This window comes from Eleutherodactylus coqui, chromosome 2, assembly GCF_035609145.1.
Source record: "Eleutherodactylus coqui strain aEleCoq1 chromosome 2, aEleCoq1.hap1, whole genome shotgun sequence".
Lineage (NCBI taxonomy): Eukaryota > Metazoa > Chordata > Amphibia > Anura > Eleutherodactylidae > Eleutherodactylus > Eleutherodactylus coqui.
In genome coordinates this window covers 176,114,935-176,130,516 of record NC_089838.1, presented here as the reverse complement: position 1 = coordinate 176,130,516, position 15,582 = coordinate 176,114,935, and the positions used below count along the sequence as shown (strand labels likewise).

Here is a 15,582-nt window from a genome sequence, read left to right as displayed (position 1 = left end):
GGCGTCTCTGTCCCCAGCACGATGCTCTCCCCGGCGGTATGGCAAGCCTGCTTCAGTCTTCTCCCTGCTATCATCTCCCTGGCTTGGTTTTGTAATCCATGCGGTCAGCGCTGTGTGAGGAAGTGCTGTAATTGGATCGAGCGCCGGCCACTCACAGCCGGCACTCGATAAACCAATCACAGCCATTCAGAATTACATCACTCAAGAGCATTTTTTAAACGCACCTCATCAATGCAATGCGTAATAAGGCATGTTAAAAATTGCTGAAACGTACTAAAATAGTGCAGACAGCATTTGAAAATCACGACGCTAGAAATGCTGCATTCAAATGCTCGTCTGAGAAGCCCAGTGGAAATCAATGGAGGCATTTTACAGCACTTAGTGCGGCATTTGAAACACAGTGTTAAAAACTGAAAAAAACACTAGTGTGTAATAAACTGTATAAATACGCCTAATGCTGTAGGGAGGATTTTGATTTCAGGGAAGAATCGCTGCACAGAGGCACCATAAAGGTGACACACAGAATGCCCGCAGCTATGAAATGCAAGCGCAAGCCTTCCTTGTGCCTCTGCATAGGTTTCATGCACATGGCTCTACTTTGTGCATGAGTTAAAATAGCTGCAAAGTAATTTTGTGTTATCAGTTTACCGTGATGTATACAAATCACATGATTATTTCAACATATTTCAGATTATGGAAGACAATTGTCTGACCATTTGCTTACATTGAGCCACATGTATGAAAAGTGGAACAGAAAAGAAGTAGAAGTGTTGTCCATTGCAACTTATCAGGATTCAGCTTTTATTTGCATAATGAAAGATGTAAAAATGAAAGCAGTGATCACATCAGTTGTCAGGGGCAAGAGGACCAATTCTTGACTGCGCAATTTTTTTCTGAGAGATCATTTGTGTATATGCAAAATACTACCACACTATATCCATTGTAAAAAAAATAAAAAAATATAAAAAAAACAACTATTTCTACTTTAGTGCTCTCTTAAAAATCTATTTTCAGCTGCTGTCCAAAATAGAGAATTTTTTTTCCCCATCACTTTGTCAGGAAGTTCCCATTCACGTCTATTTGACAATATTTTGCAAGAGCTCCCACCCATTTCTGAGAACACTGAAAGCTCCTTGTTGCAGCACAGCCTCCTGCTTATATATAAAGAGTGCTGAGCCTCTCACTCCATCCTCCACAATGATGAAGTCTCTCTTGTGTCTGATAACCTTTGCAGCATTGTCAGCTGGACTAACTAGTGCAGAAGAAGAAAAGGATCCAACAGGAAAACATGTTAATGCCTGTTCCATAAAAATGAAGAATGGGGGTAAATGTGATGACGAAGGGAGCTGTCCCTACCAGATAACTTTGCCTCCAATGACGATTCAGCTACCTAAGCAATTGCAGCTTCTTGAAAAAACATTGAAGGAGGTGCAGAGCCTTAAAGAAATTGTAAATAATCTTAAGAAATCATGTCAGGACTGCAAACTACAGGCAGATGAGAACCCAGAGAAAGAGACTACTGGGGTTACTGATGGAGAAGGGCAGGTGAATCAAATACAAGATCTCCAGTCTAAGGTGAAGAAAATGTCCATAAGTCTGAAGAATGCACGGACTCAGATTAACAACATGCAGGATCAGATAGAGAGGATAAGTATGAACGATGTTGACGATTACATTGATAAGAAGATAGCAAACCTGTCATCCACACTCAGTAACGTGGACATGTGTTCCAGCAACTGCCAGCTGAAGGAAGCAGCTCCAAGTAAGTCTTTACAATTTAGTACTAAAATCTTAACATGTGACTATTTATTAGTCTTCTGCACATCAGTTAACTAGGAGTAGAGTAACTTTACTTGTATCTGTACTCAGACAGGGCATGTACCAAAGGCTGTCTGCTATGGGTTAATTGTGACTTTGCTCTCATCTGCACTGCTCGATGGATACTGTGATCAATGGACACCTTTGACTTATGATAAGGTTCATTTGGTTCCACCATGGTGTATGAATAATGCTACATGCAACACTATTCTTGCCATCACAAACACTTATGCCTAGTATAACCACAAGTTTAAACATCTCAAAATATATCATTCCTGACAAAAAGAATCAACATTATGATAAAAGTCATGAGAGTTGAAGTATCTGATCAACATAAAACTTTTTCTGACTTTTGACTACTACCTTGTAGAAGTTCTCCATGTAATGAAAGACAAAACGAGACTCTACATGCAGACAGATGATTTTTTTGGCTGATGCAAATGAGTTGAACTAACATCTGCAGTAATTTTCACATAAAGTGATATGAAGAGTATTTTGAATTCTTATCCTTATACATAGTAAGATACTGTAATCACTAACCAGAACTCCAGTAATGAACATGTACAACAGCAGGTCAGCCAATAAAGTAAAAGCACATTTCAGATAAATGATGTGGCAATGGCATATTTGAGGAACATTCACTCCTGGCACAGGAAGAAAAAAAGCAGTGGGAAACTGCAGATTTGCGAGAGCCAATAACAAGGACTAGTTTAGTTTAAAAAAACATTTTGTGTTCCAGAGGCCCTTGTTCTCTGCTGGGCTCGGCCTTTACAAGAGGTCATACAGTTCCCTTCTAGAAAGGGAATTGCAAAATAAAAAAGGAAACAAAGGTGACGTTAACGATGTGACAAAAGTGACCGAAACATAACAACACCAAAGAAACAGGTGCATGTCTGACTTGGCATCCGCTGTAGTCTGCTGGACAGAATGCGTTTCGCAACAAAGATTTGGCACCTGATTTATGTAAGTGAGAGCATTGCCTGCTGAGCTCACAACTACTTTGTGGGGCTTAAGGCGATTTATAGGAGGTATGAGACAGGCAGGTAGCTCTGCACTGTATACTATAGAAATAGATTAGAAAAGAATAGGTCATGTAATACAAAGCAGAAAAACAAGAAATAAGGTGCAGGTGCCTAAAATAAGTGTCTCTAAGTCATATCAGTATCAGGGCTCCTGTACACAGCTGTTAGGTTCAGTTAACCACTTCTGTTTCTCTATTCTATTTGAGGAGCAGAGAAACTGAAATAAAAGTGAAATAAATGTTTCCGTTTTATTACCCATTACTTTCAATAATTAAAAAAAAATATATATATATTTTTTTATTTTCATTCTGTTTCATTTCCGTTTTCCAGCAGAACAAATAGCACAGCCCTTGTTTCTGCGTAAACAATGGAAGGGACACAGGAGCGCTAAAGGTCCATCATTATGTTAATTGGTGGGGGTACCAGGGATCACATCCCCACCAATCAAACATTAATGGTCTATCCTCATGACAGGTCATCATTGTTTAAGTGCTGGAGAATCCCTTTGACAATGGAAACCACAATGACAAATATCACCATGGTTTCCTTATAGTACCTAGGTTTAAAACTATATGGATTTGATCATATCTCTGCATGTCCTACTGCGTATAAATGTATGTTGGAGCCATAAGTGAAAATAATACCTACTATATGAGAGGACATACATTGAATATCATCATAAGTGTTATTCACTGAATGTATTCCTAAAACGTAACTTTTATTAAATAGTATTTTAAAACCTCAGGGTGCCTTAAAGACACGACGTAACATAGACAAACATACACATACAAGGGCAGCTCTATATTGAGCTAGTAAAAAAAGATGCTAGAAAAAAAAAGCCCCATATGAGGGGATAGCTCATGTAACAAAAGGAAGGCACCTATATATGAAATTGGTATACGTTGGTGCCAACCAACAGTAGTACAGGGTTAATGACCGAAACCGTAGTGGAGCAACTCATAAATGTATAACAAATCTCTCAGAAGAGAACCCTGGACGAATGCCAAAGGTGTATGAGTTGTTTCACGAATATAATTTAATTCGTATTTGGTTCTTGGTTTAACCGGAACCGCGGTAAAGCAACTCATAGATATGAAAAATTTTTCCTCAGAGGGGAATCCTGGACGAATGCCAGAACTGAATGAGTTGTTTCACGAAATGTAATTTAGTACGCATTTAGTTCTTGGTTCACGAATGTGATTTAATTCGTATTTGGTTCTTGGTTCAACGCGTTTCCGTCAGAGAACTGACTTCATCAGGAACCTATTGTTGTTGAAGAGTAGTACTAAGAATGGGTGCAATAACCCTAGCTAATGTAAAAGAGCAAGGCTGCCGTCACTTGGCGTAACACAGATGCAACGATACCACGAGGCCCGAAGGTAATGCTGTATGGGCTCTTGGACCGTGCACCCCTCTCTAATACTCCGGGAGGGTGGACAAATATCACCCAGACCAGACGTCTAAAAGCACAGTCTGTGCAGACAGACCGTCACCCAAAGATAGTGGTTAACCAACAAGCCTTCAATAAAGCCGAAAAGTAGATACTTATAACCAGCCTATTCTAAAGTAACCAGATTCAATACTGTTGCTAATACGGCAAAATCCCCAGTAAAGATAGATAAAGTAGGAGCAAGAGAGCTAAGCAGCAGCACCTCCAGTCTGGATGGTAGACTGGAGGTCAATGTGGTCTATGAAAGACCGTGTCTCCTTATAAAGCAGCTGAGAGGTTAACGCCCTAAGGGGGGAGTGTGATCCCATTAGCCAATGAATACGCGAGGGTGGAGTTAGGGTACGCCCCCTTATGAGGATAATCGAAACCTGTATTGAAGAAAGTAAAAGAAGGTACCGAATCCACCTTAAGGTGATAGTGCATCAGTTTAATCCAGTCTGTGAACCAGCAATGTATGCTTTTATTCATCACAGAGCCCGATGAGTAATAGTGCCATATTCCGAAGAGGATGACAGCCAGTGGTGGCGTCATCACGTATGTGCGTGATCACGTGACCGAGAGTCACGTGTGGAGGAGGAGCCGATAATGAGTGTCTGCTATGTATGAACCGCAGGGACGGAGGGCAATGGCGCTGACACGCACGGTGAAGTCACATGACCATGCGTCATGCGAAGGGGGTGGGGCCAATGTTGGAACCAAGCCCCTATGTGTGGAGTAAGAATGCTGGCTCACTATGGCAACGGGGATGCTAACAGGGTCTCGTAGAGGGGGCGGGAACCTGATCTCGGTTACCCTTTTGTCATATAATGAATGAATGCAACAAGTAATGATGAATGATAGTACTATTGGCGGTCTGTATGTATCCATAATGGATAAGATGTGCATCTTTTTTTACTAGCTCAATATAGAGCTGCGCTTGTATGTGTATGTTTGTCTATGTTACGTCGTGTCTTTAAGGCACCCTGAGGTTTTAAAATACTATTTAATAAAAGTTACGTTTAAGGGTGCCCACCCACTGGCGTTTTTTTTCACTGCGAAATTCGCAGGTTTTTTTTTTCTGCAGGGGGTCTATGGGACTTGTAATGTAAAAATCGCGATTTACCGCGATATCGCGATTTTGCGCGATCGCGATTTTAGCTTTGCATGTCCCATAGCCCAAAGACCCCTGCAGAAAAAAAAAACGCTGCGAATTTCACAGTAAAAAAACGCTAGTGGGTGGGCACCCTTAGAAATACATTCAGTGAATATTTCCAAAAAAGTCTTTCTCGGTATTCCACTGCCTCTGTGAGATCATCATAAGTGTTAGGCCAGGCATGGATACAATAGTGCAGACTTTAGGATACAACTTGACCTCACTAGAGCACAGCAGCCCCGAATGTTAAGCACAAGTAGCACATTTCTAGATGTATGCGCTACCTGTCTCCTGGGTTATAATAAAGCTGCATTAAAGCTTATCCAAAAAATGATCAACATAAGGGCTCATTCACACTGGCATATATACACTCTGTATCATGTGTGTATTTTTACATGTGCAATACAGTGTGCTGAATCCTCATTGATTTGCATTGAGGTATTTAGATCTGTGCTTTTCATGTGTGTATTTACATGCAAAAAAAAAATGCAGAACATCCTATTTTAGCCATATTATGGACTGAAATAGTCCACTGAAGTAAAGTGAGGTCAATTTACACATGAAATCAATAGACCTGCTTGCGTTTTTTGTTTTTTTTCAAGCACACAAAATGTAAGCAGAGCCAGATATACAAGGAAAACGCAGTGTTGTGGTTCATGAAAATGCTGTATATTTACAGGCTAAAAGCTAATAAAGTTATTTCTGAGGAACGTTGTGTGATGAGAAAATAAGAATAGATCATTACATGATTATGTTATTCTAGTGTGGCTTTGATAATCTCACACAGAGACCGGTTGTTGCCAATAATATAATATATTGTTGTATAACTGATGTTTAAACATGGTGGAACCCTCAGATCCCTCCCCAAAAATGTAAAATGTGTAGGTAGCCCAAGGATAAAATAAGAAAGATACAAGGGCATATCATATTTTTGGCTATTGGAAGAGAAAACCTTTAGTCTTCACTGACGAGTACATTCATATCATTGCAATTCTTCATACCATTTGTAATTTACTCCTTCCCAGATGTTCTAGCCAATGAAAAGAGATACTTAATAATGTCTTCATCTAATAAAGATTGGGTTGGCAAGGTCAGCTCACTAGTGCGTGTTTGTGCACAATGAATACATAGCAGACTTCCTATGTTATTGGAGTGTTTCCTAAACGAGATCAGGATGAAATATTGGTGTTTATGATGTGTATGGGACATAATGTGTAGTTGAGTTCAGCTCTGTCACTTCCTTTAGCCACTTAACCATAGCAGGTTGAGGACAGCACTACGCCTGTAGCACTTTATCTCCTAGAACATCTGGCAAGTTAGATTTCCGGTGAATTAATCGATAAATAATAGAGGAAACTAATGTACTGTTACATTGTCCACCCTTCCTTTGTGGCAGCCAGATCTCATACTTAGTGCTCTTCTTTCCTAGCCGCTTTTCTGTTCTGTCTAGGGGAACACTTGTTCAAAAATGTTCAGCTGAGATATGAGGAACAAATAACAGAAGATGTCTGAACTGTAAGGAACCCAATAAAAACAAATGCAGACATCAGTGTATTCTGGCACAGAGTTATAAAGGAATGCTCTCTTGTAATTAATTATTCCTAAGATGGAAAAGATGAAACTTTCCTCCTCTAGGTGACGTCACCCCACGGCCATGAGAATCTACAGGAGGTTAAAATAGTCACAAGAAGAATTTTTCGTTTGAATTAGTGTACTGCGTTTAAATAAAATAGCCATTTTATTTTCCTTGGCAACTAGTTCAAGCTGAAATAGAAAAATTATATCTTGAATAGTCTGAATAAACTTTATCCTGTATTCCTATGAACTCTTAACCGAGCTGTATGAAAATCACCAACCTCTTAAGAGGACCTGTCAACAATCCTACCATGTCAGTTTCACTTGTACCTACTGGTTCAGGAACACCTTTCAACTGTGCCATTCTTCTGTTATTTCTTCTGAAATTGTATGAATTGATAATTGGGTATCACCATTCCCCTTATTAATGTAGGATGTTCATAAACATTCTGGCACTATCAGCACTGGGTCATACAATGGAAGTTGTGTGGTATCACTAATGTGAAAAGACCCAAGACCAGTGAAGGGTTACATTTCTTTATTGAAGTGAAGCATTTCAGTGTCGGATCAGTCATTGCCATTGATATTAATGGTCCAATAAAGCTGCCAACCTGGCACTGAGACACATCACTTCAATAAAGGAATTGAATCCATCACTGGCCTCGGGTCTTCTTACATCAGTAGCGCCACACATCCTGTTTTCCTGTACTTCATTTACTTATTACAGAAGAAATTGCTGGTTCATCCAGAGGAGGCAGCAGCCATTGTGATAAGCCCTATTATGTGTTGTGTTGTCAGTACAACACACCAAAATATTAAATTGTTCTGCGTTGCTTCTAACCCTTTTTTTGACCCTTCTAGACTATCAAGAGTGTTTTTTTCTTTAATTATAGTTCATATTTAGATGGGCAATGATTATACTCAGTTGTCAATTTTTTCACACATTTCCTGGAGGAATAATAAAAGAGCGGAAAGGAAATATTCCAGATCTGTTTTTTAAACAGCCGTATCAGGAGATCTGGTCTCGGACCATGTTGGTAATTCGGCTATTGTATTTGTGTACAAGACTGAGCTGAGTACAGTGAATAACTGATATCTTATAAATTGGTCATTCCCATATCTCACAGAAAAAATACAGCGGTCCAAAACTAAGCAGGGATGTTTCGTTAAATAATTAAGTTGTTACAAATCCTCTTCAGTACAAAGTATTAAAAGTACACAAATATGAGATTCCATCATTTTACATAATTCAGCCATATCTTGTGCAGGTAAGCAGGTAATTATGAGTAGTGATTTTTCTTAAGTTGCTAAATCTCTCTCTTTAATCTTTCTCCTTTCTAGGCACACTGCCTATCTTCAAAGACTGTTCAGACTACTACAAAGTGGGAAAAAGACTGAACAGCATTTACCAAGTCATGCCAGATCCAAAGAACAAGACATTTGAAGTCTTCTGCAATATGGAATCTATGGGTGGAGGTTGGACAGTGGTCCAGACGCGTAAAGATGGCAGCATAAGTTTTAATAGGACATGGGATGAATACAAAAATGGTTTTGGCAACCTTAGTGGAGAGTTTTGGTTGGGAAATGATAGGCTTCATCTCTTGTCCAAAAGCAGAAATATGATCCTGAGAATTGAGCTTGAGGATTTTAAGGGTGTGAAAGAATATGCCCATTATGACCAGTTCTATGTGGCCAATGAATATCTTAAGTATAAACTGTCTGTCAGTGGCTACAGTGGAACGGCTGGTGATGCACTTCACTTCAGCAAACAATACAACCATGACCAAAAATTTTTTACCACGACAGACAAAGACAATGACAGATATCCATCTGGAAATTGTGGAGCTTACTATAGCTCTGGGTGGTGGTTTGATGCATGCATGTCTGCAAATCTTAATGGGAAATACTATGAGAAAGAATACAAGGGTGTGCGTAATGGGATTTTCTGGGGTACATGGCATGGGGTTTCTGAAGAGAACTTGAACAGTTACAGGCAAACTTTTAAAGCTGTTAGAATGATGATCAGACCAAAAGACTTTTCATAAATGAAAAAGTATGATGCAAGAGTATAAAAACATGCATTAAATTTAATCATATTAGTATAACTTTTCTTGTCTGTAAATTAAGCATTTTCTAAAACCATAAAAATAGAGAAAGAAATAAAGAGGCTATGTATGAAATGCTGTGTTTCCGAGAAGCACTGGATAAGAACCTGCTATACTATAACCACATAATATTAAGTGATACAGAGTTTCCTTTAGTTCACAAGTTTATGTTGTGTGATTATATCTATGAAGTGAACCTTAACATTGTTCCTTTGCACCTTAACCACTTCCTGCCATAAGCCTACAACATACATGCATATATTCATATGACACAAGGCTGACTGCCGCATGTTTGCCACCACTTCTTGTTGTTCTCAGAGAAGACAAGAGGTGATGGAATGGTTTCAATTTAAAGAAGGTTTCCGGTTTCAGGAAATAAAATGTTGCTTTTGTAATACATTTTGGAATTTTCTAATATATGTTCAGTAGCAATCCAACAATGACAGCAAGCAGAGATTTTGAAAACTGGAATAGATTCAGAAAGTATATTGGAAAATTGTAAGACTTTTCACTGCATGAAGAATAATATTTATTCACTGAAGTCAAAATAACCGTATAAGTCAAGCAAACACATTCCTAGTAGTTCAGCTTAAATGGGTTATCTCAGCACAGACTTCCCCTGTAATTAGCCTCCATAGTTGGAAATACTAATGTTCCTTTCATGTTGTTCTCTCTTAGGGCAGCATAAGATAGTAAGAGGCTCAGTGATATGTGTTCGTTATAAATGTATATGAAGTACTTACTTAAAAACATACATTTTGGTAGTAGCAGTACACACATTGATGGGCAAAAAGCCCCTTTTTTACCAATGTGGTGCTACTGTTGTTGTATCTATGCAGACAGTTTGAATACCAGTCCACTAATCAGGAAGTAAAAAGGAGCCACGAGGGATGGTGGAACAAAGAAGTCAAGGGTAATGCCTCAATAAAAACTTGTGCAAGTGCTGCAAATTTGTATAAGATGATTTGACAACTTGTAAAATAAAGAGCTGTTGTAAGACAAACCCTTTAATGGAGTTGCCCACTGAATGTTTTCTCAGCTGATCACATGGCATCTAATATTGTAATCGCTGGCCTGCCTACTGATATAAATCAATAATATCCATGAATTCTTTTATTAATGCATTAGCAATCATGAACTGGAGTGACTGATTGGATCGGTAATGTAGAATATTTGACTATAGGTTCCCATACTCTATATGCATGTATAAAGTTCTTGCTTGTCTTCAGAGGTTTATAAAGATAATATATTTTTGTTATACTGTATGTATTTTGTAAATAATGGCAAAGAATGTTCTAGCAGCATATAATAAATGTGAAATAAAATATTTTTCAAGTCTTTCTTTAGTCATTACTAATGGAACTGCACGCATTCTAGGTTTCCTTCCTACAATTAGAAGCTGTGAAGCAGTCAGAGGTTTCCACTTTCCATACTGGAATGCTTGATATGCACTTCACTTGGTACTTTACCATTTTAGGGCTGAAAGTTAATCTTGTAAAACACCAGCATAAACATGTGACCCAAAGTAGTCTAAGTATTATTACTGGATAAAATAAGGAAAACTTACTAAATACAGAAATGAAATAGTTTCACTGATGCAAACTACATTATAGCAGCACATTCAACAACTCAACGCAATCTGTTAAAGAAGTTTTCCACCTCCGAACCATTAATGGGTACTAGTGTAATATATCTCCACCAGCAGACCGCCAGCAGAATGGGTGAAGAGAATGGGTGAAGACATGGGTTGGGCACCCTTAGTTACACGTCACGCCCACAATTGGTGATTGGCTGACGATTTGGCAGGACGACATATTGAGGACCGATGCAGCTGGCTGGCAGGCTACTCATGCTCTGCCACGCTGACACTGCCGGACAGGAAACATACAGCTGGAAGCTGCTGCAGCAGTCCTGGCGCGGAACACTAAAATATACCACTGCACGCTGCTGCTACTACTGTAACTCCTGACCAGATTCCTGCTGCAGCTTCGAAGCAGCAAGCTTCTTTAAGCAGATGTCTCCGACAGTCCCGGTGCCGACGCTCCTGGTGGGAGCCGGACAGGTCATGGAAGCACCTCCGCCACTCACCCTGTGGCTGCTCATGGTCGTTTCCTTCCAAACCGTGGAAGCGCCTCCACCAGTCCTGCTGCCGCTGGTCGTCCATCTCCTGCAGCCACGGGACCCCCACAGCAACAAATACACACACCGCGGAGAAGCTCTGGATTCTCTGTGCACTTACGGCTACCAGACGAGGACAGCAGCCATTTCAGAGCTTTGGGGCGTTACCAGGGTGTTACCTGTCATTCTGTAGGTCTCCACCCATACTTCCGGTATCGACATATTACACTAGTACCCCAATGAGGACCTATTCTCAGTATGGATACACAGTCAGTGTGGCACTGGCTAGACTGAGGTACAGAGTCTAAGGAATGTCCCCTTTCTTCACTCTTTACCCAGATGTGACAGGCCAAAGTATGAGATGGAACATACACTAGTCAGACGATGGGCAAGCAGAAGTGGTCAAAACCGAGAATAGAATAACAGGTACCAGAAAAACAATTTTAGGGACTAGGTAAGGAGTCCAGGAACCAGGCAAAGTCAAAATCAAAATGAAAAGGAAGTATAGCCAGGCAAATGATAGTACAAGTGTGGGCCCTAAGTGTGAGCTCACCATTATTCTAAGTATTCAGAGTATGGAAATATAATATATCAAATGCATGAAAATAATAAACATATAGAACATAATGTGAAACAGATATCAATATTGTCAAATGATGATTGAATTAATGAGTCTGCATAAATGTTGAATAAATGATGGTTGGCATTGCAGGCTAAGTTCTCATGCATTTCAATGTGAACTTGGCCTACAATAATAAGCCGGGCCACAGCAGTGGGAACAAAACTGTCTGCTTCCTGCAGAAATCAGCTCAGTGCATCAGACCAGAGAACAGTTGACAGTCCCTTGTGATGGAACCCCGCTGAACTACTATTGATAGGGGGTCTCTGTACTGGTATCCTGTGTGGGGCAGGGAGCACGGATATGGTTATGTATTGTGCTCAATATAAGGCTTTCTGCCTGTCAGGAGGGAATTTTGGCTTTATTTTTTTTTATTACGCCTGTGATTTGAGCATCATCGTGCATGTGTGGGTTTCCTGCAATGTATGTAAAGGTTTCTTAGTGGCTTAGCAGGTGCAGCCTTGTCTTGTTGCCGGCCCCTCTCCACATGCGTTGAGGTCAGCCAGTTGCGTGATGACGTCGCCCTGTTGATGCTACTCTCGTAGTACGTGGTTGGAGGTTATTGGCCACCATAACCGAGCCCCCTGATTAGGGACGTTTTGTAAGGGGCTATTTAAGGTAGAGTATTCACCTCCGTATTATAGGCTCAACCTAGACACCATCAGTCCACCATCAGGGCCAATGGTTTCATCTTTTTTATTTTATCTTATACATCTTGCATCTACATAGTCAGTTTAACGATATATCTTGCTTCTTTGACTTTAGTTAATGTAGCACCTATGTCTCTCATGTTAAGGGACAAGGTGATTTAGATCGAGCCTTACAGTTGTCAGTTTCTAATATATCAAGGGCAGCTTGCCTCTCTAATATAGCATTGGAGAGCTACTAGGGTTAAGAGATAGTCATTGTAGGCATGGGTGTTCTAGCAACTCTAAACTATCAACCCTCATTGATAGTTTATTTAGTTATGTGGTTCATCCTGATGTACTTCCATTTAGTCTTTTCTCACAGTAAATACATCAATTTATTTGTCTATTATGATTATAGATATCCCTCTCCTGATGAACCATCCTCAAGGCTAGAGAAACATGTTGAGTAGTAAAATTGAGTAATATCATTCTGTTTTGTTTATTACATATGTATCTAATCCTCTCCTGTGTGATACTGTCTCCCTAGCTGTATCTGATGAACACTATGTAATTAGATACCAAGAAGATTGCCGCTGTGAGCCCCCATTGATTCATATTCATATTCTCTCTCTCTTTCTGTAGTTATAGCGACCCCCACAATGGCCCCAGTAATAATTGCGACCCCCACAGTGGCCCCAGTAGTAACAGCGGCCCCCACAGTGGCCCCAGTAGTAATAGCGATCCCCACAGTAATATTAACCCCCTTTGTAGTAATAACCCCACAGTAATATTATCCCCCTAAGTAATAATACTATCCTCGACAGTAATATTAACCCCCACCCAGCAGCAATATTAACCCCCCCTCAGCAATATTAGCCCCCTCCCAGCAGCAATATTACCCTCACCCCACCCCATATACTTACATCCTCCTTGCTGTCAGCACTGCTCCCCCTCTGCTCGCGCTGAGCCCGGATGCACACTGATGTCAGTGTGAAGCCCGGAACGCTTCCTCCCCGAGTCCTCTCCTGCGGAACTGAAAAGCAGGGGACTCAGGGGAGGAGGATCCTGGCTGCACACTGACGTCAGAGTTTGCGCCGGGATCAGTGGTAACAGCGCAATTACCAGCACGGAGCTGCGGCACGCCAGCTGGTAATCGTTACAGTGGTGAGCGGCCACATAAAAAGAGGTAGCGGGCCTAGTGTTTGACACATGTGTGTTAACACTTAATAAGCCTGCCTACTCAATATATAAATTGTGTTCATGTGATGAAATAGCCACTCAGAGATTTGTGAACATACGTGTCCCTCTGAGAGTCAAGTGTCCACACTGTAATAAAGAATCACTTCCTATGTTATCCTGGGTGTCGCATCAGATGTCGGATCGTACAACAATAGTATATTTGCAGAATATACTATATTATAGATCCCTGCTCTATTGAGGGTGCAAGTGTTTGAATAGCCTTTCTTCCTGTCACTATAGCTGTCTAAATCAAATATTGAAGCTATATCAGACAGCATAGGTCTGAATGGAGGGGTAACGTACCCTGACAGTAGCATGAAGGGATGGGCCAGTAATTCTGAAAGAAATTGGTATTCCCTCTATATATTGGTTATGCATTTAGTTGTGCTAGTCCTTTGTTTGGCTTCCTTAGGCTTATTTTATTTCTATTCTTAAAAGTTATATTTTAGAGTAATTGGTGAGTTTAACTTGTATTTTATTGGTCTAAATTCCTGCTCACTCGGGGTTTAAAAATCCAGTGGGTGGTCCTATCAGAGACTGACAGACCTCTCTATATAGGGCCTCATGCCCACGGCCATGTCGGACTCTGCCAGCGGAATATCGCAGCAGAGTCCGATACGGCGCCCCCCAAAGACCCCATACTCACCTCTTGGATCGGCTACGTGAGTCCCACTTGGTGAGTGTGCTCACAGCGGAAGTATCTCGTGACAGACGGCTTCCGTTGACTACAATGGGAGCCGGCAGCGCGTTTCTCCGCCGCAATTAGAGCATGCTGTAGTTTCATTTACACTGTGGAATTCCGCAGTAGAATTCCACAGCAAGAACATTGAGCTATTAGGTTAAATAGAACCTAATAGCTGTGGGATAACGCCGCGGATTACCGTCGCGTTTCACATCCATCCATCCGTGGGCATTAGCCCTGAGTGTAAGTACAGAGTAGGCTGTCAATCAGCAATAGTACCACTCACTGGATTCCAAAAACCCGGAATGAGCAAGGATTTAGAAAAATAGATCCCAAGTTATATAGTTTTGTAGGAAAAGATGAAGTATATCTGTCTGTTCAGCATCTCCTGCCATAACATGCCGCCTGCAGATCGATTACATGCTCTATGCAACTGGTTTTCTTTAATATTGCACCTGGTAACAAGAGGCACTAAAACGCACTTAAATTGCAAACCGTTTTAGCCATAATTTAACAGTTATTCAGATATCTGAAGCTGTGCTCACAGGTGCATTATTTATTTTCCATCAGATTTCAGTGCGCTTTAATGGTCAGACTAGCACAGCATGCTATACTAAACAGTACAAATAAAAACATAACAATGACTGACCCATTATAAGGCAATGCGATCCACCAGGTTCTGTTGTAAAAGGCATCTATAATAGCTCCATTAATTATGGAAGCCAAAATACCAATGTGAACAGAAGAATGATAAAACATTATTTTATCATCCATTAAGTTTGTCCTGTGATCGTTTTTATAGTATGGAGTTATAATGCATACAGCCCTGCAGCTGCAGGTAGTTGTAGACACATCTTTCAAAAACAAAGCAGTTAGAATACGCTAAGACTATATAATAAACTAAAATGCTGCTGCTGCCATCAAGTGGATAAAAAATATATTTGAGAGCATTATTAAGCACTTTTGTTAATAAGGAAGATGGAACAATACCTCTATTGGATGGCAGCGTTTCTACAAATCAATGCTGGCTTCTTCAAAATGAATATCATAGTGTGGGCAGTTTTCAGGACAAATAAGTGGCTGTTTTTGTATTTTAGTAGCAAGTATATACATATATCCTAAAACAGATGTTTGAGTGAATAAAGAAAATATGGAAAAATTCTGAGAAGTCACGTCACCGTGTACTGCACTGT

The 15,582-nt window shown here is 40.3% G+C and overlaps 2 protein-coding genes across 3 annotated transcripts in view; one reads left to right on the top strand and one right to left on the bottom strand.

Annotated features, from left to right (window-relative positions):
* The window catches only part of CCDC146 (coiled-coil domain containing 146), a 129,349-nt gene that overhangs the window by 106,069 nt on the left and 7,698 nt on the right, over positions 1-15,582 (bottom strand). The window lies entirely within an intron of this gene.
* Positions 1,157-9,785, top strand: FGL2 (fibrinogen like 2). The gene is made up of 2 exons (XM_066591992.1): positions 1,157-1,762; positions 8,339-9,785. The coding sequence occupies exons 1-2, from the start codon at positions 1,198-1,200 to the stop codon at positions 9,040-9,042; spliced, it is 1,269 nt and encodes a 422-aa protein (XP_066448089.1). The 5' UTR covers positions 1,157-1,197; the 3' UTR covers positions 9,043-9,785.